The sequence below is a fragment of the Coturnix japonica genome, chromosome 8 (genome assembly GCF_001577835.2).
Source record: "Coturnix japonica isolate 7356 chromosome 8, Coturnix japonica 2.1, whole genome shotgun sequence".
In the NCBI taxonomy this organism is placed as follows: domain Eukaryota; kingdom Metazoa; phylum Chordata; class Aves; order Galliformes; family Phasianidae; genus Coturnix; species Coturnix japonica.
The window spans coordinates 14428121-14453032 of record NC_029523.1 but is presented as its reverse complement, the minus strand read 5'-3'; the positions used below and the strand labels follow the sequence as shown (position 1 = coordinate 14453032).

General features: G+C 40.3%; 1 protein-coding gene across 1 annotated transcript; it reads right to left on the bottom strand.

Moving 5' to 3' along the window:
* Window positions 1-1626: 1626 nt before the first annotated feature.
* Window positions 1627-21893, bottom strand: LOC107317565 (vitellogenin-2). Its single transcript, XM_032446226.1, has 35 exons — window positions 21790-21893; window positions 21660-21680; window positions 21408-21559; window positions 20138-20389; window positions 19457-19618; window positions 19203-19351; window positions 18886-19036; window positions 18610-18767; window positions 18351-18516; window positions 17324-17449; window positions 16723-16941; window positions 15950-16167; window positions 15738-15835; window positions 15048-15172; window positions 14829-14930; window positions 14227-14346; window positions 13951-14140; window positions 13085-13178; window positions 12768-12953; window positions 12131-12275; window positions 11800-12022; window positions 11534-11709; window positions 10553-11176; window positions 10008-10058; window positions 9666-9755; window positions 9010-9222; window positions 8771-8913; window positions 8262-8400; window positions 7586-7721; window positions 6907-7093; window positions 6462-6553; window positions 5286-5383; window positions 4317-4476; window positions 2810-2971; window positions 1627-1967 (listed from the first exon to the last, which is right to left on the bottom strand). Exons 1-35 carry the CDS (start codon window positions 21827-21829, stop codon window positions 1849-1851), a joined length of 5487 nt encoding a protein of 1828 aa, XP_032302117.1. The 5' UTR covers window positions 21830-21893; the 3' UTR covers window positions 1627-1848.
* Window positions 21894-24912: the final 3019 nt, after the last annotated feature.

Genomic DNA, 24912 nt, shown 5'->3' with positions numbered 1-24912 from the left:
AACACAGCTGTGTCTGGACGCTGAGGGATAGCAGTTCACATTCCAGTACAGAAGGAGTTTGGAACCAGATCCCTTGTAGCTCTGGATGTAATTTTCAAATACTGCAAACCTGTCAGTGAGGAAACTGCCCTCATTTGTGTCAGAGCCCTTTCCCAGCCAGGGAGGAGTGTTCCCTTCTCATCTCTTGCTCACTGTTGCATTCAACCACCCCACCCCAACATGCCGGGCAGTGAATGCTGCACCCCGAGCTCCATGCCATGCTGTGGCCCAGACAGGATCCTCTCTGATACTGCCCCACAGTCTGTCAGTGGAGACTTCATGCTTACTGTGTGGAACCGATTCTTCTAATCTTTGTGGGCCATTTCTCCAGCCTGTCAAGAACAATTTAAACTCTCATTAAAGCCCCTCACCTCCCCATTTACTCACACGCCTTCATTGTTTACATTTCTCCAGAGTATATAAGCCAAATTAAAAAAAAAAAGAAGGGGGTGGGGGTGGAGGGGGGTGGGGGGAAGGAGAAGCGAAATAAGAAGAAAAAAAAAATCACCATTGTGAGGTAACGATCACCTCTGCTGCTTCCAGAAACAGCCATGAGCAGCATTTCCAGCATTCCACCTTCACGAGAAGCCTCTGGTGTGCTGAATGTGACTCTGGGCAGCAAAACCGTGCTTCCCTGAGGTTCGTAGCACCCACAAGATCCAATGCCTGGGTTGAGAGCCTCTCAACTGCCTGGGTGTCTGCCCTTCATGCTGACTTTCCATCAGCTTCCCTTATGTATAGGGGACATTACCTCTCAAAAACTGTAAAAGCCACATACATCCAAACACCTAAGTGCCCATGCTGCTGGAGAAAGCAGAACAGTACAACTTGAACAGAGCTTTCTCAATCCTTTTGTTCAGCAACCACCTTTCCATTCCATATGGTTACAGGGAAGTGCCGTTTTGCCTTCACTGGTTGCTCCTAATTTTAAGAATCAAATCACATATTTCTCTTTTAATTAATTTACCCAAAAACTACAGGCATGCAGGCTGCCATCCCAGCACAAAATAGACAGAAAGACCAACTGAGAACACACAGCTGGAGCTCTATGTGCCCCAGCACCCAGGGCAGTTGAGCACACCCCTCACCATGTCTACAAAGACCTGCTGTGCGTGGGCTTTGCACCTCAGGTCTGCTCAGAGATTCTTGTCTCATACCAGCTTCTATGTGCTGTGTGTCATAAACATCACATTTCCTGCCTCCCTCACAGCAGCCTTGTCCATATGCTTGAGGTTCAGGTTCATTCCCTGAAGGCTGGTCCCTATGACAGCGCAGGCCCATCACTCTGTCACTGCAGAGGACCTCTTTGCTGCAGAGGGTGCTGTCTCACACAGAGCCAACCAATTCCCACTGTGGTGCCCAGAATCTCAGCACCAGGAAAGGAAGCACAGGGGCAACAAGCTAGAGCCTGGTAGGCAGCTTCTGCCATTCCACTCAATCCATATTGCTGGTGGGGCCTGACACAGATTCTTTCCTGATGCACATCTACACAGCAGGCTGGCACAGCCTCAAGTCCCTACAACGTGGGGTGAAGAGAAGCAATGCAGACATCCCCTTGCCACAGTCAGTGAAAGAAGGAAGCCTTCATCGGTTTTTCCATGCATGTATTTATTCCAAAATCAGATAATTATAGGCAATTAGAATAGTTTCTGCAATAATAAAGTTTAATACTTTAAATTACTTAGGAAAATTCCACGCATTTTTAAGTGTTTAATTTAACATTTCTATTGCTTCTTAAGATGAGTCTTCTTACACCACACTATAAAAACTAAAATGTTTCTGTATTCTCCAGTGCTGCAGTGTACAGCTTCATGTATTGCATTCTTCATTCTCACATGAACATGCTGTGTGTGCATCAACAGTATCCTGCATGTCCTCTGACTTCTGGTCAAACTTCATTTGTTTGTCAGCCAGGTTGGAAGCTGAATCTGATGATGAACAAGAAATGGAAAACAACATGTTTTAGAAGCAGTTTTGCAAGGTATGGCATTTCACATGCACTTGTCATTAATTAAACTAGGCTTGGCTTCTCCTTGCTGTCATCCATATTTATACTCTGCTAAGTCAAGTTGAGATGTTCCAGGAAACCTGCTTAATAAGTCATTTCTTCATTGGAAACCAATACTTCCATGTAGAATTTTATTAAAAATATATTTAGAAAAAGAAATTGTGGTCTTAAAGGAAAACACATCTTAAAAACACACACAAAAGTATAATCAATATAATCTATATCTATCTAATCTTATCTCTTCAAATCTACAATACACCTGTAGAGGGGATATGTTCCTGGATCACCACACCCACAGACAGTAATTCTGTTCACAACTGCCCTTCTATGGCCTAAATCAGCTCAGGGAAACAAGATTATGCCCAAACGCAGCGATAAGTGAAAACATGCAAGACGAGGATCACTGTTTCATGGTGTGGAACATGATCCTGAATCATCACATGCTGCAGTACAGTTGAGTCACATGTTAACTGTGATCTTACCCTCTCCTTACCCTGTCAGATCCAAGTATCATGATCAGTTTAGATGCCACTGCCATGAAAAGCAGTAAAATTACAAGAGGAGGACATATTTCTTTCACTCGAGAAAGCTTTACATATTCATGAGAACAAAGAAAGTCCTTCAGTCAGTAGAGCAGTAAGCCCATCCCTTCCTGTGGATACGTTAGACCATTCACATGTTTCAAGTGTAATAATGGAGTTCAAGCACAACCTACTTAGGCCTTTGTGCAGCTCTTTTTCAGAAGGATTTCTGTGGACTTACCAGCTGGGAGGCAGTGGAAACCAACAGTTACTGGAGTTGTCTTGGTAGCAGAGCACCCTTTCATACAGCGCAGCACAGGCTCTGTAGAGTAGCACTTGGAATCAACACCCGCAAGCTGAACCGTCTTCTCAAGCTTCACAAACGAACGATGCAGTTTACAAGCTGTAACAGAATCACTAATGGTAGTTTATGCTCTTACGTGCAAAATCTTCAAATCTCCCCAGACTGACCCATCTGCCAATGATGTTTCACATTTGCAAGCAAATTGCCTCTATAAAAACTGAACATTGATCAGAAGCAAAGCAGTGCTGCATCACTGACTGATAAGCTTTTCAAATCAGCTAATTAGATATGGAGTTACTGAAAGTTAATTTCAACTGTAACTGGCTTAATTTCTAGATTAACATGTAGGAACAGTTTGGAATACATTCCTAATAAACATTTTACAAAGCAAACTGCCCCACTGAATAGTCGCAAAGCCACATTCAAAGGCTTTGAGAATTCATCAGTGGAAAGAGGAGAGTGGTGTTTCCAAACAAGCAAAAACAATAACTAAAGAACTGCACCATTACCACCATCATTCAGACTCAAAATTGCTGCAGAGAGAGCAAAGATCACTGCTGCCAGCTGGTAATATTGGTTTCATTTTGGATTCCCAGGACAAGTTACAGGCGCGTGAGAAGCTAAATGAACCACGTGTAAGCTTTATTCTTAGAATGTCAGTCAGTTTCACCATATGTTGGAGGGAAACACAGGGTGTGGTAAATAGCAGTAGCATGAATTTTGTTATGTGCACACCTGTGTACTGCACATACATCTAAAGCAAATCTGATGCCAGGTATTCTTTACAGAGACAAATTGAAGAATGACAGCATATAGCTGGATATATGAAAGTCATCTCCAGGTAATGAGTAAGTCCTCATCAGGCTCACAGAGGCAATGTGCTTGCTCTCTTCCTTTCTTCAAGGGATGCTGTTGTACCATAGCCTCAGCTGACAGAATGGAGCACACTCTAAGATCCTAATCTACTCAAGATCTACACATAAAATATAGCCCTATTTTTTTTTCCCCCCTTCATTTCAACTATGTAATTAAGTCCATGGAGCTGCTCACGTGCTCAAATGCTTGACAGGTTGCACTGGTTCAAAACTCAGGTGGTGAGACATAGTTATTACTAATCCCCATCTGTTGGCTGTAAAGCACTATTTGTTTACATCAAAACATTCCATGCGAATTTATTTTCTTATTGTTTTTATTTAACCTTGTCAGTTTTCACTTCAAGACTGTAAGAGTAGTTTTATTTCAGCTTGGTTCATCTCAACTGCCTTGTTGTTGTTTTTTTGGATTTGACTAACCGTAATTTCTTATTCCTTTCTAAACTGAAAAACACTGGTTATATTTAATATAGCTGAAGAATGAGTCCTTAATAAGTGTTTTTTCCCAGTATGTTTACAGATTTAAAAATTTTCTAAACAATACTAAATTAAATTAATCAAAGCTTTCATACCTCCTCTACAGGGCGTTTCTTCCAAGATCCAAGAATGACCAAAGCTCACGCAATCTTTAGCTAAATATCCATTGGGCATCCAATACTCCTGTTTGTATTCTGCGTCATATTTTCCACAGATTCCACATGTTTTCCCTGCCATCCATAAAGGAACTTGAATCTTTGAAGAAAAGTAAGAAACATTTCAAAGTTAAAACAGTCAAACATAACAATGCTGTGGAACAGATTTTTGCCATGTATGCGCCTTCCAGTATCATAACATATAGAAGGCTTGGGCTGGGAGGGACTCCAAAGATCATCTAGTTCTAGTATGGCAATGCACAAACATACAAATGCTTTCCTTCCTTGCTAAGAACTCACATGTATCACACAGTCAGATACCAAACTCTTATGGTGCTGTGGTGCCTTTAGCTCCATTGCAGCCTTTAAATCCTGCTGTGCCTGGCTAGCTTAGTAAGTAATTATTAGTTTTGACTATTATTCTGAAGCTTCCTTGTGATTGATATTTTCCTAGTAGGTGACAGATGCAGTATGATTGTATTAGTTTTCTTAGATTTCTGTTTCCCATTTTTCTAATACAGCCTTTCAAACATGGACAGAAGCTGAAAACTCTCTTTTTTTCCTTGCAGATACACTGCTCACTCAGACTACATGTGCTTAGAGGCCCATTTTCCAACACACAATTGCTGCAAGAATATATTATTATTGGTGAAGGATTCTTGGATGTCCTATTAAGAAACACAGAGAAGGACTCTGCAGCACTGGCTGCGTTCTTTTACTTTTTTTTTTTTTTTTTTTTTGGAAAATGTCGTGCTGTCTGTGGTGGTGGATGTGTTTTTTTTTTTTTTTTTTTTTTTGAGGGGGTGGACAGATTTAGCTTTGCTGCTGCACAGTATTACACTCACACATACAGATTTAAGGAGATCCTACAGAAATATCTCATCAAGATTTATGAAAAGGAAACTATACCCAGAATGTTTGTCCATTGAAGTACATTGTATCGATACCATAGGCTGGGCCAACAAGTACAAGCCCTTGGTTTTCATTACGAATCCATAGAGAAGCACCTAGAAGAAGAAAAAAAATTAAATAATAATATTAATTTTAAAAAGAAAAAATATCTCGAACAGACCCAAACTGTCTCCTTTAATAGAGAAAAAAGTAGTTTTAAAAAAATGCTCTTTTCCCTCTTTTGCTTTGAATTCCTCACTAGTTCTCAAGAAGCACAGACTGTAAAAAAATAAAGGGTGTACACATAGACAATAAGTGCTTGTAAAAAGCTGGGAAACAATTTTAATTATCACAGATCTACTTATTTTTCTTGGGGTTATTAGCATACCATATTTAATCCTAGAAAGGCTTACAGAGCTGCTTATAACACTTGTACAGTTGTGCAACTATACAAAACTCTGCCAACATTGCATTGGAGCAAGAAAATACAAAAACCAACATGACTGTCATTGGGGACATTTTTAGCACAATTATCGCTCAGTAAGTACATAACAATTAGGGCAGAGCGCAGCACTAGCAGATGCTAACCCAATTTCAGGAAGATTTATCCTGAATCCCATACCACAGATACATAGTCAGGGAGCATCTGCATTGTACATTGCCCCCAGCTGTGTAGCAGAGAATAAAACAATGTCCTCCTGTGTCCTTCTACAGAAATAATATCCCTGCTTGGAAATAAGAAAACAGCCTAGTTTTCTTGCATATGCACAGTTTTCTGTGTTTATCCCTGGCAGACTTCAGAATGCTAACCAGATGTATACCTATGAAGCAAATGAGAACATCTTGGATCTATGAGGGTGGTGAAGGTTTTATCAAGCAAGGTTTTCTACCATAACTGATATACTTCTCCAATTTGGAATGCTGGTGGGAGCCACAGCAATACATGAAACAGTAGTTATGCTTTACTTTGCTTGGCCACCTTGAGAGTTTCACGCTCTAATTGATCTTTGTAAATGTTCACATGAAAGTGAATAAAAAGCAAATTCTTAAATAACAACCTGGCAGCAAAGGGTATAAGTACTTACTAAGCACAAACTTGTGGAAGCTCTTTGATACGATACTTCTGTCTACTCTTCCTCTCTTTCTCCTAACATGCACATGAAAACAAAACCAAGGAAATGCTGTGCCACTTACCAGCAGATACGAGGGAAATGTTGGCTGTGGGGCTCTCAGCCCCATCCACCAGCAATTTCACCTGTCCATTCACAGGATGCATATCAATTTCACTGTTAAGAAGAAGAGGAAGAAGAGTTCTTACCCTGTTTGTACCATGTTTATACACAAAGAGTGACTTTGAGTTATACACAAAGAGTGATTTTCTTGCTCACTAAGTATCACTGGTCACAACATAAGCACATTCCAACTGTTTAAATTACATAAGGGCATTCTTGTCACCTAAAATGCAGGATAACAACATCACAGGCATAGTGTTCAGTATGCATGGAAAGTAAATAAGGAAAATGCTGAAAACCCACGGGCTACTGAACAAAGCTGAGCAAAGCTTAGATCCAAGCTCCTCTCCCACTCAACATGGACAACACAGTCCTTCCTGCTATGACAGCTGGCAAAAGTTACTTACTGACTGCCAATCTTGATGTTGATGGCTTTAAGGTTTGTAGTTTCATCAGCATTTTTCATCGTCACCAGGAACTTAAGTTCAGAGCTGCAGTCCTGAGCCAAGATGTGGTAGCAGTTTCCTGGCATAGAGTAGTTGAACTTGACTCCATTAAAGGTTGTGATCTTGTTGTGCGAAACTGAGCAGCGAGCTGGTTAAATAAAATACCAGTGAATATTTGCATTTCTGTTAAGAAAAGCTGTTGGATGACATGTTCTATTTTTAGTGCCATATATATAAATATATATCTTTTTCTCTATATGATATTTTTGTAGAGGCTGCAGGGGCTTTTTGCCACCAGCCACCCATAATTTCTAAAAATAAATAAATAAATAAATAAATAAATAGCATGAAAAAGCATGTTAGATAGTCCTCTGTCTAACAAAATAGTTGCCAGAAAATTTATGTTACCACTTCAGATAATTGCCAATCTTGATTTCCCTGAAATGCTTTTTCTACTGCATGCACAATAAATATCCTCACCCAGGTGACCCACCCTTGCATTATTTCATCCCATTTCCTAATTGACTGGAGACAGACAATCCCAGAAAAAAAAACAACCAAAACCCTAGAAATCAGAAGATGCTCAAATTAATTCCAGAGACTGAGAACACCCTGCTTCTGAACCTGATCCAACTCTGACCTTTCAAATTGTTGAGCACTGCAGAGGGGGCTTCAGCAAAGACATTCCAGATTGGAGGCTGCAGCTCTGAAGCTGGGATCCTCGGACCCACAGGGAGTGATAGAGGAAGCCTCATGGCTTTTTGATAGAGGGTTATCTGGAAAAGAATTCAGAAGCACTGTAAAAGTGTAGTTGTACCAAGTATTCACAACAAACAGCTGAGATAACCTTTCCCCCTATATGGAAATCAATTTCAATCTCTTCTGCCTTGGTTGACAAAGAATTTATATGAATACAGCTCATCTGACTCCCTGTGCATGAGCTTTTGCTTCTGCTTACAATTTTCTTTCCCGGTATGGGTCATCATTCTTTTAGTATTTATGAGGGAATGCATTACATCCTTTTCAAATGTGTTTATGTGAACACTTAGGGAGCTACCACAGATAGAAATGCATGTCTTCGTGAGTACCCACCATACTCTTTTTGCATGAACGAAACCACTGTATGAATATTCTTGGATGAAATCTAAAAAGATTGAAAACTCATAAGAGTTGTTTTCATCCTTTACCCCCAAACTGATGCTTATTTTACTTAGCTTTTCCTTCTAAGTATTGGTCCCGTATAATTAAACGACACCAACAATCCCACTTTTCTATCAGGAAAACATAGGAGAGTAATGACAATGTTTCATATTTACATCAGGCAGCTTGGCAACAATATCACATGTCCTTGGAGAAGTTAGAGCCACAACCACCCTGGCTTGTCGAGAAGGATTCTTGCCAGTTCTCTCAGAGAAACCCAACATAAATGCAGCCCCAGGAACAAACCTGTAAAACCTTCAAAAAGGAAAGATTTGGTGAAACAGAGAGGCAAAAAGAGGCACTTATCCAAACCAGGCAACCTTACATCTGTGCAGAAGTGGCACACAGGTTCTTCAGCATCATTGGCTGCATCCCCATAACCACTCCCTGCTTTACTGATCAGAGTTCAGTGAAAGAAAGATACTCTGGTTTTCAGTATGACCAGCACAAGGAATTACTGGTGATGGCAATGCCTCCCATGTGGGTTTAGTGTTTGAGGTCAGTACTCAGCTCAGATAATTCAAAAATAGCTGGTGTTTTATTCCATAGAACTTTATGGGTGGATACTGATTTTTCACATTTGACTACTATCATATACAAGTGGCACTAAAGGCTAAAACCTCACCATTCAGCCATTGATCTGACACCTGAAGGAACCTTGGGCCACTCCAGCTTCACTTGTGCAGCAGGATGCCCAGCAAACCGTCCAGTTACCAGCTCAGTAGAAACCTTGTAGTCCCGGCAATTCCAGCCCCATTTCAGGTAAGCCTACAATGGAGTGAAAAGCAGACCATTTTTAAAATCGTGGAACATTATTTTATTGCTATGTTTACAGTTGCATGAGATGACTTTTTTGAGCCTTACCACTGCCTTGTGAGCATTGAGGACCGAAGCATCTGCACAGAGTTTCCACTTGCTTGAATCTGTGAGGTCTGTCACAAATACCTGCATCCGTGGCTTGACAGAGTCGGTATCAGCAAATACCACAAGCTGGAGACCTCCTTTCTTCTTACTGTTACTAATGCCATGGAGAAAAGCAGCTAACACTGGAGTTTTGGTGTCACCCAGAAACTTAGGCTAAAAAGAAAGGGGACAAAGTATGCAAAGAACAACATTACAAAGGAGTTGCTGTGGAGCACTTAAAATGCAAGATCTAGAAAATAAAAAACTGAACTACAAATATATAGCAGTGTATGTACTGCACATATATCTACTGTGCCTGTAAATTCTCATGCCTTATTGTGCATGTGCCCCTGCAAGCACAGAAGGATCTTATTGTTACATCTAAAATAAGCCAAAATTTGTGCCATTCACTGAGCTACACCAGGCTCACCATGAAAAGACTGCACCATGAAAAGCGTGTAGGGGACCTCTCACATATCACTCTTGTCAGATATTCAAAACCTGACAATTTGGTGTTTCTCTGTCCCCATTGCCCTAGCTGCACAATTACTGCAAATGCACGGCCACTCTGCCACTCTTCCAAGCTGTTAAAAGTCCCTAAAAATGATGCAACTAACCCAGGACGCAGCTCGGGATGTGTCACGGCTGGATCTGGTAGAGGAGTAACTGCTGTCAACTTGGTCACCTGGGAGTTTTCTTTTGGGAAACTGCAGGAATAAAATACATCATGCTCATGAAGGTAATGTAAAATCACACTTGAAGAAACTGCGCAAGGAAGTGCTGCAGAATATCCGTTGTTATGGAGCTTTTTACTGACATGAGTCTCAGAAGAACTACCACATCTGATTTGGTGTTATCAGTACTGAAGTTCCCCTCAGCAAGACAACAAGTGAACTTCAAGGTTTTAAGTTAACTCCTAACAGATTCCAAACTCAATTAATTAAGAATAGAAAACTCACCTCTTGTCTGTGTGCTGATTTAAAGCGATACTGATAAATCTCATGACGCCCCTTTGAAAATAATAACAAGAAGAAGATGAAAAGCCTTGGAAGGAAAGAAATGCTACAATTGTGCTCAAATCTGAGCACTGGGAACCAAGTAAGAATTTTAGTAATTATCTTTCATGCATAGTTCTGTACATTTAGTTATAAGCATATAATGCAGTAGTTGAAATGGTTGAAACAGTTTATATAAAGCATTAGTGTTCCTACTGCAAAATGAAGATATAAACAAGCAATTTGTACAGACAGAAAGCAATAGATTGATGAAACTCACTTCTCTGCCTACAATAAAAGTTTCACCAAACTTGTAGAAACTTTTGAGATGCTCAAGCAGAGAGAGCTGAGCCAATGACTGCAGCTGCGCTTGCAGAATAGATATTAAAATTTTACGTTGCTAATATTTGCTGTGTCAACTAATAACGTGATACAAAGCCAGCTGCCATGAAGAATACAATTCACAAATACTATCAGAATCATTCAATTTACTGACAAATATGAGTTACCCATATTTTGGAGTGCGCACTGCTACTGCTGCTGCTGCTGTCATCTTCCAGATGTCCTGAGTGATGCTCATGGCTGTGGTGACTCACTGATCTGCTGCTGCTGCTGCTGCTACTGCTGCCATTCAGATGCCCTGAGTGATGGCCATGGCTATGATGGCTTCTGCTGCTGCTGCTACTACTGCTCCTGCTACTGCTGCCTTTGCTGCTGCTGCTGCTGCTACTGCTTCTATGGCTGCTGCTGCTGCTACTGCTTCTATTGCTGCTGCTGCTACGGCTGCTGCTCTTGCTGCTGCTACTGCTGCTCTTACTGTTACTGCTGCTCTCGCTGCTGCTACTGCTCTTGCTGCTGCTGCTTCTCTTGCTGCTGTTACTGCTCTTGCTGCTCCTGCTGCTGCTGCTTGCATCTTTGTTTCTAGTTTGCTTTACTTGATCATTCTCCTCTTCATCCATAGGCTTTTTACGATTAGGAGAAGAGTCAGATGATGAGGAAGAAGAGGTGGCCTTCGAGGAGGCAGAAGATGAGCTGGAGGAAGTTTTCGCATCGGGCTCTGTCCCAAGCTCTGCTAGCATGGTTTTTCCTTTCTTAGATGGTCGACTTTTCGGGTGCCGTGTTTTGTTTGCAACCTGCAAAACGATTCAAAGAAAATTATGAGAGAGAGGGGATACATCCGTTTCTGTATTTACAATGTAAATTATCTGTGGGTGTCAGACAAGCTGCTCACCACAGCTTTTCCCACGTCTTCATGGAAGCTGCAGAGCTCACTTTTCCCCACCAAAATCTGCCCCATCAGGAGGACCAGCCCCAACTGGAGGCACCCCTTGGGTCAGTCTCTCCAGATATGACATGCGCTGACAATACTGGCACCCCTTTCAAACTGGTCCCATCCTGGCTTTCCCGTGCCAGTTTTCCACTCTAGCCTTCAAATCCTTGGCTTTATTTACTGGAAAACACCCTCCCCTTGCAGGCTCTAAGTCTCTTACCTTGAACACACTTTCAATGCCTAATATCTTCTTCAGTTTAGCTTGATAGTCTTCATATGGAGATGATTCATCTTCTTCCTCAGAATTTGAGTTTACTTCATTAATTATTTTGGAAACTGCTCTAGATCCTGCCTGAATCTCCAGCTGAATTTTGTCAATATCAGCATCTGTATTAACTGCACACAAATTGCACAGATTAAAAAGTTATACTGCTTCAAGGAGTACAAACAAACCTAATAAGAAAAGGCTTGTGTTCAGTACCATACCTGGCATCAAAACTATTTTAGCTTCATGTTCTCCAATTAATCTGTGCAAATATGTATTCTTTATGAAACTGGCATCTCTTGACCTTCTGGAAAAGCAGAGCTGGCAACCAAGATGATGCATTTTGAGACAAATATCTCGTTTATGTGTTCTTTCTCCTGTGCTATGGCGAAGACCTTCTTGAGAAGTCTGGGACTGTTTCCTTGGCACACTGTCAGGCCCTTGCTGTAGTGGAGAAGAGCATGTGAATGCCACTGGAAGCATATCATAGGCAAGAGTAAAACTGCAGGTATAGGTAGCACATAACTGCACAAGCCAAAAAAAATAGGTTACCATTGTGAACTCTTCCCTGGAAACCCTCTCTGATGTTTCGAAAGGTTCTTCCACAACATTTAATGAAGCATCTCCTGGCAGAATTGAGGTCCTCTTTTCAACACCTACTTCTCCTATGTTCCTTGATACAGCAAAAGCCCTGTGTCTGCGAAAACATGCATAGAAAGTGGTAAACGATTCTAAACCCATTTATTTGGATTAAACAAGTTATTGCCCTGTCTCTGTCAAGTGTTATGGCAGAAGTATGCTCTTTGAACATGGGAACTGTATATGCAACTGATAGTATAAATATTGTTACCGACAATTAAGAGGTCATGAGGAACATCACAGGAAGTTTTCAAAGTATGGGTAAGTTTAAATAAATTTCCAAAACACGAGAGATGTTTGCTTAGAAATACAAATATTTAAAAAATAATAATAAAAATTAGTGCAATAATAAAGAAATTAAAATAAAAATTAAACTCCTAAATATTTGAGGCATCTTTTGACTCTCAACTCCCTTATTTCTCTTCTCTGCCCTTTATCCTAAAGGTTAGCTGTTACGCTGCATGCCTAGAAACCTCCATTGAATGTCAGTGAATCTTGAACTTCATCAGGTTTCCGCAACATAAATTATCCTGAAGTAATGCCACCATACCTTCCAACCACTATCTCACTTTCCTCACGGCATGGGTTTGTCTCAATCTTAATATTTTTCTGTTTCACATCTATCTTGGCATCAAACTTCATTGGTATTCTTGTCTGGACCTCGCCTTGAATTTCAACGGCTTGTTGAAAGTATTCTGTGTTGACACCCATCGTTGCAACTGTATGCACGTATAAACTGAAACAGAGCAATGAAGTCTATGTAAGAAAGTTGTTTGTTTTTATATTGATGTTCTCTTTCATAAAAAAAAAAAAAAACACAAAACCCAAACATCCTTCTATAACTAAAGCACAAGAAACCTGACATACCTGGGTTTTAAATCAGACCGAATCTGCACGGTGGATTCAAGCAACTGAGAAAGTCTAAAATCTCCAGTTAAAGGCGGAGTCATCTTTCCATCCACTGCAAAAGACAGAACAGCATTTTAAAATAGTAAAATTAAAGGAAAGGACTTGAGTGTAAGCAAGATGCAGTTTTCAAGAGGAGGTAATATTTTCTCTTAATACAATGAAAATGGCTGAAAAACAGGACCTGACCTTGAGATGAAATGTCTTTTTTTTTCAAGTCTAAAAAGTTAATAAAGTACAGAAAACTTCTTCTGTGTTCAGGTGCTTCAGCCCTGAACCGTTTCAGTGCAGCTACTGGGCTTTGCACTGAGGATCCAGAACTGGGTGCAGTACCTTTGGAGCAGCCTCACGTGTGCTAATGAAAGGAGGAAAGCCTTGCAGAGCTCACTCTGCTTCTCCTGTTGCAGCCAAGGATGCAGTAGCATCCATAACCACAAGGGCACGCTGCCGATTCACCATCAGCTTGTCCACCGGGCCTCCCAGGCCCTTTCCTGCAAAGCTGCTGCTGCTCGGGTGAAGCCCAGTCTGCAAGCTCACGGGTTACTCAGTCCCTTCGCAGAGATTCAGCACACTCCTGTCATGCCATCCCTCCAGCCTGTCGTTGTCCCCTGGAGTAGCAGCCTGACCCTCCAGCACAGTGACAACTCTCACTGCTCTCGTGTGTGTGCAGCTCCTTTTCTAATACCTTCACTACCTCACCTCCTGTGCTTTAAGACACTACAAAAAATCAGGTCTTTGTTTGTTTGTTTCCCTACATCTTTCTCCAGCCTCTCTTAGCCTGTCCTTCCCACCCACTAGCACAGCAGACCTCATACTTCCCAACCCACCGCTGACTGCAGCTCGTGCCAGGGCAGTAGTGTAGGACCCATACACCAGCGGCAGTCCAAGACAGGTGGGAACCATGTATAGCAGCTCTCCCATCCACACCGGCTGCGTCCACTGCCCTGAGATGCCGTTGCGGATCAGGCTGGCGATTTTCTTGATTACTGTGTTTCGATCAGCAGGTTCCACTACAGTCTGCCAGAGGACAGAGGTCCAAGGGGTGAGGAAATGAAAGGACAATGGTGTCAAGACTTGCAAAGAGAAGTAGGGGGCTCTGGTACCTTCATGACCTGTTGCAAGACTTCCTTGTTGATGTTGACAAAAGCCACTTCTTGGCCAAGTATTTTCAAGTAGGCTGATACCATGGGAGTTTCTGTCGGCAGCTCTTTCCATCCCAGCAGCTAGGAAACAGACCAGGAAACAAGTGAAGTTCCTTAATGCAACACTTTACAAATGGCAGTTTAGCAAGGCAGTGACAACTATTACTGACCAACCCACAGCCTTTTTTGGCCCCTTATATTTCCTTGGTGTTCTGTTTACAACGTAGTGTTGCTATTTTAAATACACCTCCTATCACTGTGATATTCCCTATCCAGTGTTCTCCATTCCAGTGAAATAACTTTTACTGTAATACAGAGGGGCTGGGCCATTTGTGCTGTTAAAAGATAAAGAGAACTTATAAACTACGTTGGGAAAATGAAGGAAGGAGAAAACCTGCCAGGCATGGGAGATGTTTGTGCTGTGACATCCACTTTCCCCTCATTTCACTGCTCCTTCTGCAGCCATATCTGAGGTGGGAAGGAAGTGATGCTGCAGCGAGACTTGCAAAAACTATCACTAAATATAACTATATATTACTAAATATATTACTAAAAACACTTACAGCTTTTCCAAGCTCCTTTATCTTCTTGTATGTGGGATATTCAGCAAATGGGATGTTTCTTTTCATTATGACATCTGTGAGGCCTTCCACTCGGATGCCAACCTACAAAAACAGAGTGAGAAGGAATAGTCTGAAATGTACTTACAGAGCGGAAACTTAGGGGTCAAATTTTAATATGAAAATTGTTCTATTTGCTTTATTACTAATTTAAGTATTTACCTCTACCAGATCAGCCACTGAACCTGCAGAATTTGCCATCAGTTTGGAAATTATTGCTGATGGGAACATAGTTCCTGGGCTGTTCATAAGAAAGATTTCTCCAGCAGCACCAATCCTATAGTTATCTGGGGCAGAAGTAAACAGAAGACCATTTTTCTAATCATTCCACTCATCATTCAAGACTGTATTTCTGCAGCTTTTTCAGTTACTGACTCTAAGGCACATCACTACATAAGTTCCAATTGTTCAGGCTCAAGTTAATAAATAGTTATTCCAGCTCTTTTAAATATGCAACGACCACATTAATTCAATCTCTTATCCAAATGCAGAAACTTTTACAGGATGACAGAAGGCTGGAGCAGCAAGGAAATGAAACCAGAAAAAAATAGAACAAGAGAGACCATTGAACTGATCTTAAGTACACTAAGTATGTATTTCTGTAGCAAAAGGTGAAAGCTTCAACAACAGTTGTAAGAAGAAATAGATTAATTTTTCAATAAGAAATAAATAAACGTTTCAGAAACCAATCTTAGCAAGTACCTTACAGAATCTTTTTGCATAGAGCAGCAGGTCTAAGGGGAAAAACTTTTCCAGACATAAACCACATGGGCACTGACTACTTTCATTCCTCCAAAGGACTTGGTAACCCTTAAGGAAGGCTTTCTAAAGTCACTGAAATGCTTTACTCACCAAAGTAACTGCCTGCTCGAATGGCCCTGCTATACCGAAAGCTCAGCCCATCCAGTTTGGGGGCCAGCAGCTTAAGGGCAATGTTGCAAGCTGAAGATCTAAACAAAGAAAGGTAATATATTCAGAAAAAGCTGAGATCCATCAGAATAAGAAAATGAATTGTTTGTTAGTATATGCAGAAAATAGCACTCTTTATTTTAGTCTCTACTTACATGTTGTACATAAATGGCAGTCTGCTCTTTGACAAAGACTTCATGTGGGAATATACGAAACTGGCCACTTGCAAATTGCTCTCCTTCATTGCCACATTTGCTATTGTCGTTATCAAAGCAAGGGCAGGCCTTGTCTCAAAGATAACAACACAAGCCATCATTCGCACCTCAGGGGGAAGCGATTTGTCTGCAAGGATCTGGATGAGATAGCCCTGCACCTGCAGAGAGGAAACACATTGTTGGGAATTACCAAAGACTATCTGACTGGAGTCTGCCTCATATAACACCTTTAGCTACCTACACCAACTGAAAGGCCAAAGCCTTGCCTGCACTTGCCATGCAAGTAACCCCAATGGCCAACAGGAGGTCACTGGCAACACACTCAACTTCAAAGAAAGGTCTAAAAAAAGTGACCCTATGGAAATATTTTGCCTGAGAAGTCAACAGGTCTCTCTCTGTCCTTATGACTCTTGAGGAAGATTAAATTATCCACTTCTAGGTGGCTAAATTTTTACCATATATAGCAAACATCAGACTTAATTAGTTACAGCAGTTGACTTCAGAAACAGGGCTGATATCCTTCTGAAAGCTTCCTATTGAACAGTATTTATTATATATTACCAGAAAACATTAACTGAAATGTAAGCTTGTATTCTGTTGTTCTTAAAAATAAACAAACACAGATTTTATGTTATTGAATTAATTACCCTCAGAGTGTACATTTTCCTTCTTCAGTTCCTAACATAAGGAAATCCCTAACAGATGCTACTTACTGTTTTGGGGTCCTTCCAAGCTATCTTTCTCAAGGCCATGATGGCATCCATCTGAATGTGGATTGGGATTTCAGAAGCACTGGATGAAGATATTGGAAGGAACTTCAGTATGCGCTTTAAGCTGGCTGGCTCTCCCATGTTACCAATGCACTTCAGTGCTAATTTCATTTTGTCTTCTCGGCCTCTGCTGATTGCTTCATCTGCCAGGTCATGGATGGGCTATGGACAACAAAACACAGTTCAACCTTTTCCACCTAATGTGTATGTATACACGATGTCCATAGTGTTCCCCATACGCACTAAAAAGCCTATCACAATAAAGTAAATGGTTCTAATAAAAGTACCCAGTGATGGCTGTAGGGAAAAAAAAAAAAAAGGAAAAAAAAAAAAAAAAAAAAAAAAAGTGAAAGCTGCATTTTCAGTGATGAAATTACTCTGTACTTTAACAAAATGATTTATTGCCTTTGTTCTGAAGGACGTCAGTGAAATTTGTATTTGTCTAATTGATTGATAGTTAATCAAAAATGTCCAGTTGACATTTTCATACCAGATCCACTAAGCCAAAGTAGTGTACATTAGCAAGCCATTAGTAACAGCCTACCTGAAGAGCTTCTTTAGGACATGCTGAGGTCTGAGAACAATATCTGTGGACTACAGAGCTATATCCCAAGCAGGCCACTTGCTGAAGCATAGGATTTTTCTGAATTCGAGAGCTGGTCATTAAATCCTGTGGGGAGGAAAAAAAAAAAAAAAAGAAAAGGAAAATAAATAAATAAAATTAAAATTGGCATTTAAGACAATGCTTGGCAAAGCTTTCAGAGAAGGAAAATTGTCACAGCTTATCTAGGGGAAGTAATTTCAGAATGATTATTCTTCACATCAAAACAAATTAAATCAGCTTGTAGACATTTCATTAGCAAGCTTCACTTAGGACCTTAGTTCCACACTGTTTTCAACATAAATAAGCACAAATATTAGTTCATGGAGAGGCATTTGATTTTCCTCAGCTGAGCATCACACAAAGTGAAGATTATGGGTGAACATCAGTAAATAGAACATCTTTAGAACAGCATGTGTCTCAATTACATTAACAAAGCACTGTCAGTTAATATATTTTGCTTCCTATTTATGAAGAGGAATACTGACTAGAGATGGGGAAAAAAATCCTGTTCGGTATAAATGACGACACTATTCTATTCACTGTACAAACTATTTGACATTTGCACTAACTTTTTAACTTGCAGCACTTTTCAATTTGTAAGAATGTTTTGTAATTAAAATTCAAATGATGCAATGCACAAATCACCTTTTATGTTTCAGAAGGAAGAGATACTGTGGACAAAGATTTGCCTGTAGAAGGCATGACACATAAGTCCAGCATGCTAAAATGGTACTATTCCTTAGAAGCTGCCAATAGAGAAGGGCTCTTTATCACTATAGCAAATTGAAGAAGCATTATCTTCTCATATATAATATAAAATAAATAAATAAAATAATTCATCAGCATTGATGTAAAATTTGTATATGTGATGGGAGAACTCACTCTAGTGAACTTTATAATCAAAGGTTGCCATCAATTAACATTCTTATTGTTATCAAATTGGAAACATTCATGTAGGTTTACTCACTGCTGCTAGTGGAAGTGTGTGTTCATCAGCTTTCATTAAATGAAGAGTCAAAGAAACAGTTAGAAGGGTCTGAATGTAGCTGAGGTCATCATTGCGAATTCTGGTCTTAAGGAATTTTAGTGCTTCCGTGGTGCCACTTACAGAAACTGCGCTCAGGAACCATCGCCTGCAAGCATGTTAGAGAAAAAAGTCTAGTAATATCCAGCAATGAAGGTCTCCAGCAATGAAGAATTTCTTAGCAGGTTGCACAATGAAATACCTGTAACGAAGTTTATCTGAAACCTGTCTCCAGATAGACTCAAGAAATTCAGCACTTGTTATCCGACAAAGCTGAACCAGCTCTAGAAATCTGTATGGAACATCATCATGGAAATCTTGTTGGTTATTCAGGACTATGTGCTGCAGTGTTTCTACTATCTGTACAACACAAGAGACAGAAGGGACATGCAATTAAATCCCTCAATATTTCTGATCGCATTTCTGGTCACTTAATTTTTAATTAGGAGAGTGATTTAAAGATCTAAAAATTCCATACCCGTTGCTCAGGGTTTTTTGTCCTGATCAGTTGAAGTGGCATCTGTGGCAGTACAGCTGGGAAGTGGTAGCGAAGGCCTCCATAGCTCTGCATGGGGACATCTGGGGCACTGCTCCTCTCACTTCTCACCTCAAGCAAAGTGAGCTGCTGTCTGTCAAGGGTCAGAGAGGAATAAAAAGGTGTCATAAAAGATGTGTACTTACAGCTTTACTCAACTGCTGCTGGGGCTTAATTAACTCCTCATTTCAACTGGGGGTAAAAGGGACCACCAGAACTTGCAATTATTCTCACTTGGAGCAGCCCTGCACCCCACCTACCTTGCTTCCATGACAGCCACCCCAGTGGGCTCACTGAACGGTGAGATCTGATGCACCTGCTGTGATGTAATCTCCGTGATCAGTGTGCTGCTGTCTGACTGCTTCAGCTTGTAGGAGAAAGCGGCGGTCCCTTTGGTAAGCTTTTCTTTCTAGAGAGGCACAGAGAAACCACAGAGTGAATGGGGCAGATGGCTCATGTTGCTCATCTTTTCCATCTGCTTGGTGTGAGGAAGGTCTTTCCATGTCTCACATACCATCATGTCCACAGGGCAGGGATAGATGTAAGCCATTCCAACACTTTTTTCCACCTTTTCCTGGCAGTTAGTTGAGTCCACAGTTTTGGTAACAAAGATTCGACTATTCTTCCTGTCTTCCTGAATGACATACCTTGCATGGCAAACACCTCCAATTCCAGCCTGAAGGGATCAGGGGAGAGAGAGAGAGAGAGAGAGAGACTTGTGAATTGTATCAGGATTTCCTTGCTGGAGAGCAATCTTTGAAGTATCAGTAGGAGGGTAAGGATACGCTGAGTTATGTTTTGGGTAAAGAGAAATTGGATAAGGATTCTCTGATCTGTGTTTTGAAAGCTGTTACCCATTGCTCACAATTAATCCTACTAAACTAAAAAACAGACACACAGACACATGAAATAGACGTATTTTAAATTTAGTCAAGGAATTGAGAAAATGGTTCCTTTTTGATGAAGGCATTGCATTTTAAACAAAGCAATTTAACAAATGTCTGTAAAGAATTCTAGTAGAAGTAAATCCTTCAACATGTTCATACGTATTTTCTATGTGAATGAAAATCAACAGCTTTTCATGACGTATGCTTGAAAGGAAAGTCAAATAAAGAGAAACATGAATGAAGAGCACCTAACCAGAACACACCCTTTCAGCAAAGTTGTTTTAGAAATGGGAATGGGAAACACAAACCTCTTGTAATTCATAGACATTCTGTGATTTCTTGATGGTTATCTGCAACAAGTTCAATATTCCTCTCACTAAGTTAACACACAGATCTGGGCAGCCTTCTGGGGCATAAATGCTTCCGACCCGTCCACTGCTGTATTCAAATTTGAAGGGCCGGGTGAAACACGATGAGACTGCTTGGGTGATTTTGGAAGATCGAGTAAAAGGATCCCTGGGCCAGACCCCATTGTATTCCTCCACTTGTGGAGAGCGGACCTGAGAGGAAGTTAAAAATAGATATTGATGTCAATAAAATTACTTTGGTATTAAATGTGTAAACAGGTTGGAAGAAATTAACCTAATCACTAGTTATCTACTCCTTCCTTCCAAATTTAGGCTTAGATATCCATGCAGCAGTTTATTCTTTGATTCCTGTACCTGTTGCTTAGTAAAGTCAGTACAAGTCCTGGGGGCTTAATAGTGCCCTTTTGTGACATGTTTGTTAACATCCTTGTTAACTCCTGGGAAGATTGTGAGCAGTTTACTCACATTCACTACATAGGGGAAGAATATCATTCAGAAGGTAATACAATCAACACTTCTTCATTTGTTTGCTTGTTTCCTTCTATGTTCAGAAACACAATGGAAATCAGAAGCAATTTTACTGACTTTGTTGAAGTTACTGCAAGTTGAGCTGCGTCTCACAGAGCACAATCTGGGGCACTCAACACAACAATTTCAGGATGAGGACAACAGCGAGAAGTATAATCCCTAACTCATAGTTTTGATATCTTACCATCATTCATGATAGAAGTCCTACAGCTCTTCTAACACCCTTCAGAGATATCCTTTTTGATGGCTTTGACATTTTTTCCCAAGTGTGTAAACACAATCTAAGCTTATTAATTATCTGTATAACTTTACATCTGTGTGTCTGCATTTTACATACCCAAGTCCTTTCTCCCCACAGGACTTGGAAACATTTGTTGAAAGTTGAATAAAATCTTAAAATCAGAGCAGGGTTAAGTGCCTTAAGTTAGAAATAAACATTTTGTAACAGACTACTTCACATATGAGGTCTTGAGAAGCCCCTGAACATGTAAGCAATTGGATGATAAATCACTCCTCAATTTTGAAACTTCAGTTTGCAAACCATTCTCTGAAACCTACAGCGCTGAGTTACCAGTTTGGTTACCTACAGCCCTTGAACACAGGTGAGCAAAACACAGGTAAATGAACGTGACTTGAATTCACAGTATTGGTTGGTATGTTTGGAACAAGATGTGGTCAGTACCTTGAGGAGGTAAGCATTCTCTGATAGCCCACTGATCTCTATCTTGCAGCTCAAGCGCACACCAGCTTTGCCCAGACTTCTTTCTTGAAGCCCATTCAACATAGAACCTTCATAGCTGTACAGGTAACTCTTTCCACTACTGAATCCTGGGTCTGTGGGGAATAGCAGCCATTTACACAAAAGCTGTAAGCATATGCTAATGAATAGTCATCATAACAAAGACACCGAGTTTGTAGGTAGAAATGTACTTACCAATGTCAAGCTTCTGGCTGCCTACAAAAAAAAACACCACAGGAGTTATATTCAGTCTAAGCCTAATTATTGTCAGTGAACTCAAGGAAATTCCAGGGAAAAAGAATGAAGAGGGGATTCATAAGCTTACCTACAAGGGTGAGCACTACTGCTAGTACGATCCCCCTCATAGCGAAGGTGAATAGGGCTCTGCCAGGCACGGTGAGACTTTTATGGAAGAATGTTCAGGAACACGTGGCTGTTTTCTGCTGAATTCTCAAGTTTTTTATCAGTTTATGTAAACACTTCTCTTTTTGCAATCATAACTCCTCTTCACATGGAAAAAAGAAAACCAAGTAATACCTTGGCATCTCTTATAAAAAACCTTTGTCTGATTGACCAGAAGTTCCCATGTATCACAGTAAAACACTTTCACTACAGCATTTACAATAAATTTACAATAGATGTGTTACTTGCTTTCCTAGATTGGGTCATGGCTGGCTGCTGGTACATGGTCCTGCCTCAGATGAGATTGGTTTTGCCCAGGTTATGTTGACCTGCCACCTGACCCAAGTTGTTATCTAGCTGATAGTAACCCAAATAGCTGATTGTATCATTTACATCGACTGTGCTCTCCCTCTTCCCTCAGCTTTGGTTTATGGCCATTCCTGTAGGCCAGAAACTAATGTACATAAACCTTTGGTATTCATGTATTCATATGTGCGTCAACACATGATTTAACACGCTACTGAGAAACAACATACAGAATGTATGTATTCATTGAAATCGCAGGATCAACGTGTCCTTACAGCACCGGTCACTCTGACCAGGAATATTTTTTAAATGAACTAAGGTTTCATAAGCATTCAGTAAATATTTTATCTTCCAAAGTAAATGGCAGCAAAACGTGAACAATTAAAACCTGCAGAGATTCTCAGCAGCAAGACAAGAGGGATAGAAGAGCAGGTCAGCTAGAACTTCTGCATTTCCTGCAGAACCAAATATAAAATTCAGCCAAGTACCAGAACTGATGCAGGCTTGCAGCCAACTTCATTGCTAACAGTGATTTATATTGATAGCACAAGAACACATTCACAAAACTGTCTGTTCTAGAAATGTCAGGAGTGTGGAAACAACTTATCAGGTAGCCTCAGAAATGGGAGATAAACAAAGAGTGAACTAAGGGAATAAATGGCTTCTTGTCAACCCTACAAAAAAGTCCTCCTACAAAAAAGTGAGATGGGTGGCAGTTGGATCAACAAATGCACACGTTCTTCTGCATTGGAGGATGTTTTTGGAGGTGCAGCTTCCAGCAGTGCAATAAACCATGATCTTTAAATCACACAAAAACATTCATTTAATCTCTATACAACGTACCGATTCTTCGGTCACTTTATTTCTGTTCCCACGATACCCACAGGACTTACCACAAGAGCATTTTGTGGCACACAGTGTTTTAATGACCACAATGCAGAACATTTTCCATTTCAGTAGTTGCTAACAACTGCTCTTTCTGGATTGTCAGTGCCACATGTGTTGACTTTTTCAACTGGATTTCATCTGGGCTTCAAAATCCACTTGGAGTTCTACCTCTGCTTTGGGAACTGCTACAGAATTCACATCAGAAGATTGCATTGTTGTTGCAGGGATTTGCAATCAATTAATGCTCAAGCAGACAAGTGTAATCAGTGCATCAGTTGGTAAACTGTTCACAACAGCGCATGGTCAGCCCTTCCCAATGGTTGTAACTAATTTTATTTTTTATAGTTGACCCTTTCTTTATAACAAAATTACATGTTACACATTTTATTAAGTTGTAAGCCTTGCACAAATAAAGGAAATCTAAAGTTACTAACAAAAACTTGAATATTGGAATATGAGTACAGTGCCAATGTGAAAAGTAAAATAGCGTACACCATGGACTGATGCTTTAACTAAACTGCAGCTCTGATAGGAACAGTGAACACAAGAGATGTGACATATTGCAACAGGTAATAAATGCTTCTTTCAAGGATCAGTTTTTGTACTCACTTTTAGATTTTTGGATTGGTGGGAGCGATGGTACAGAAGCAAGCATCTCTCCACCCATAAAAGCTTCATGGCAACTCCAAATTAAGAAAAAAAAATAAAGAAATAAAAAAATAACACACAAGTAAGTAGAATTCAACACACACAGCATTCTCCTTGTCCTGGAAATATTTATTTTCCATTCAAAAATAACCCGTTTAAAGTGGTATTATTTGGAGATTTCAGTTAGTTTCCTTGGCCCATTTGAATTACATACACAAGAACTTCTGAGAAGAGCAAGAATATGGTCTGAGTTCTTTCCACACATGTAGGAATGTATTTGTCCTGCTGCATCTGTGCAGAGGAAACCTGCAGCAGCTACTGGAAGCAGCGCTACAAATGTGGAAGAGGGCTGTTTTGTAGGGAACAAATTCCTAAGTAAAGCTTTCGATTATTGATTTTTTTGTTACGCAGTCTGTAAAAGCTATTTTGTACCATTCTCAAAGACAGAAAATAAATGAAAAGCTTAACAAAGGTAAAGTAAACCTGGAAAATAATTTCTCCTACCCAATTAAACTTGAATTTATGATAGAAACACATTCCCATAATGTAGACTGAAAAAGAAGCCCAGATAACAGCACACAAAGCACGTTATATTTAAAGACAGAGGGTGTAAAAGAACCATGCATCTTTTCAGTATCACACACAGGTGTACTGTGTATGTCATTTTCACTAGCACTCCCTCTTAAGTATGCCACTTGCCCTTTTATCTCAGATAGACATCTCTGTGCAGTAACACACCTGCATGGCATTCATGAGGAGCAGAGGAGGAGACTGCTCCCAACAGTCTCTGATTAAGTAAGCTCCAGAAGTTCTAATTCTTCACCATGGTGGAAACAACATCACCATACTACCAACCACGCCACCTGCAATGTTCACACCATCATTAGCAGCAGCTGCACATTTAGAAGCTTTCTCATCAATCACTGCACAGAGTAACCCAGAAACTCCAGGCAGTGCTCTCCTTCTTTACAGAGAGGGAACTGACCCTGTACCCAGGCCCATGAGCCTTGCTCAGGACTCAACTGCATACATATTTTTAGCACAGTTGATTCTTCCATATAAACATTCAATTAAATTTCTGCTTCTATGATATGGGTCACAGAGTTTAAACTAAAGCGCATACAACATAATTAGGTTCCTAATCATTCAATAGGTACAACAAATTAAATAATACATTATTTTGCTCTTCAAAGTCATCATTATT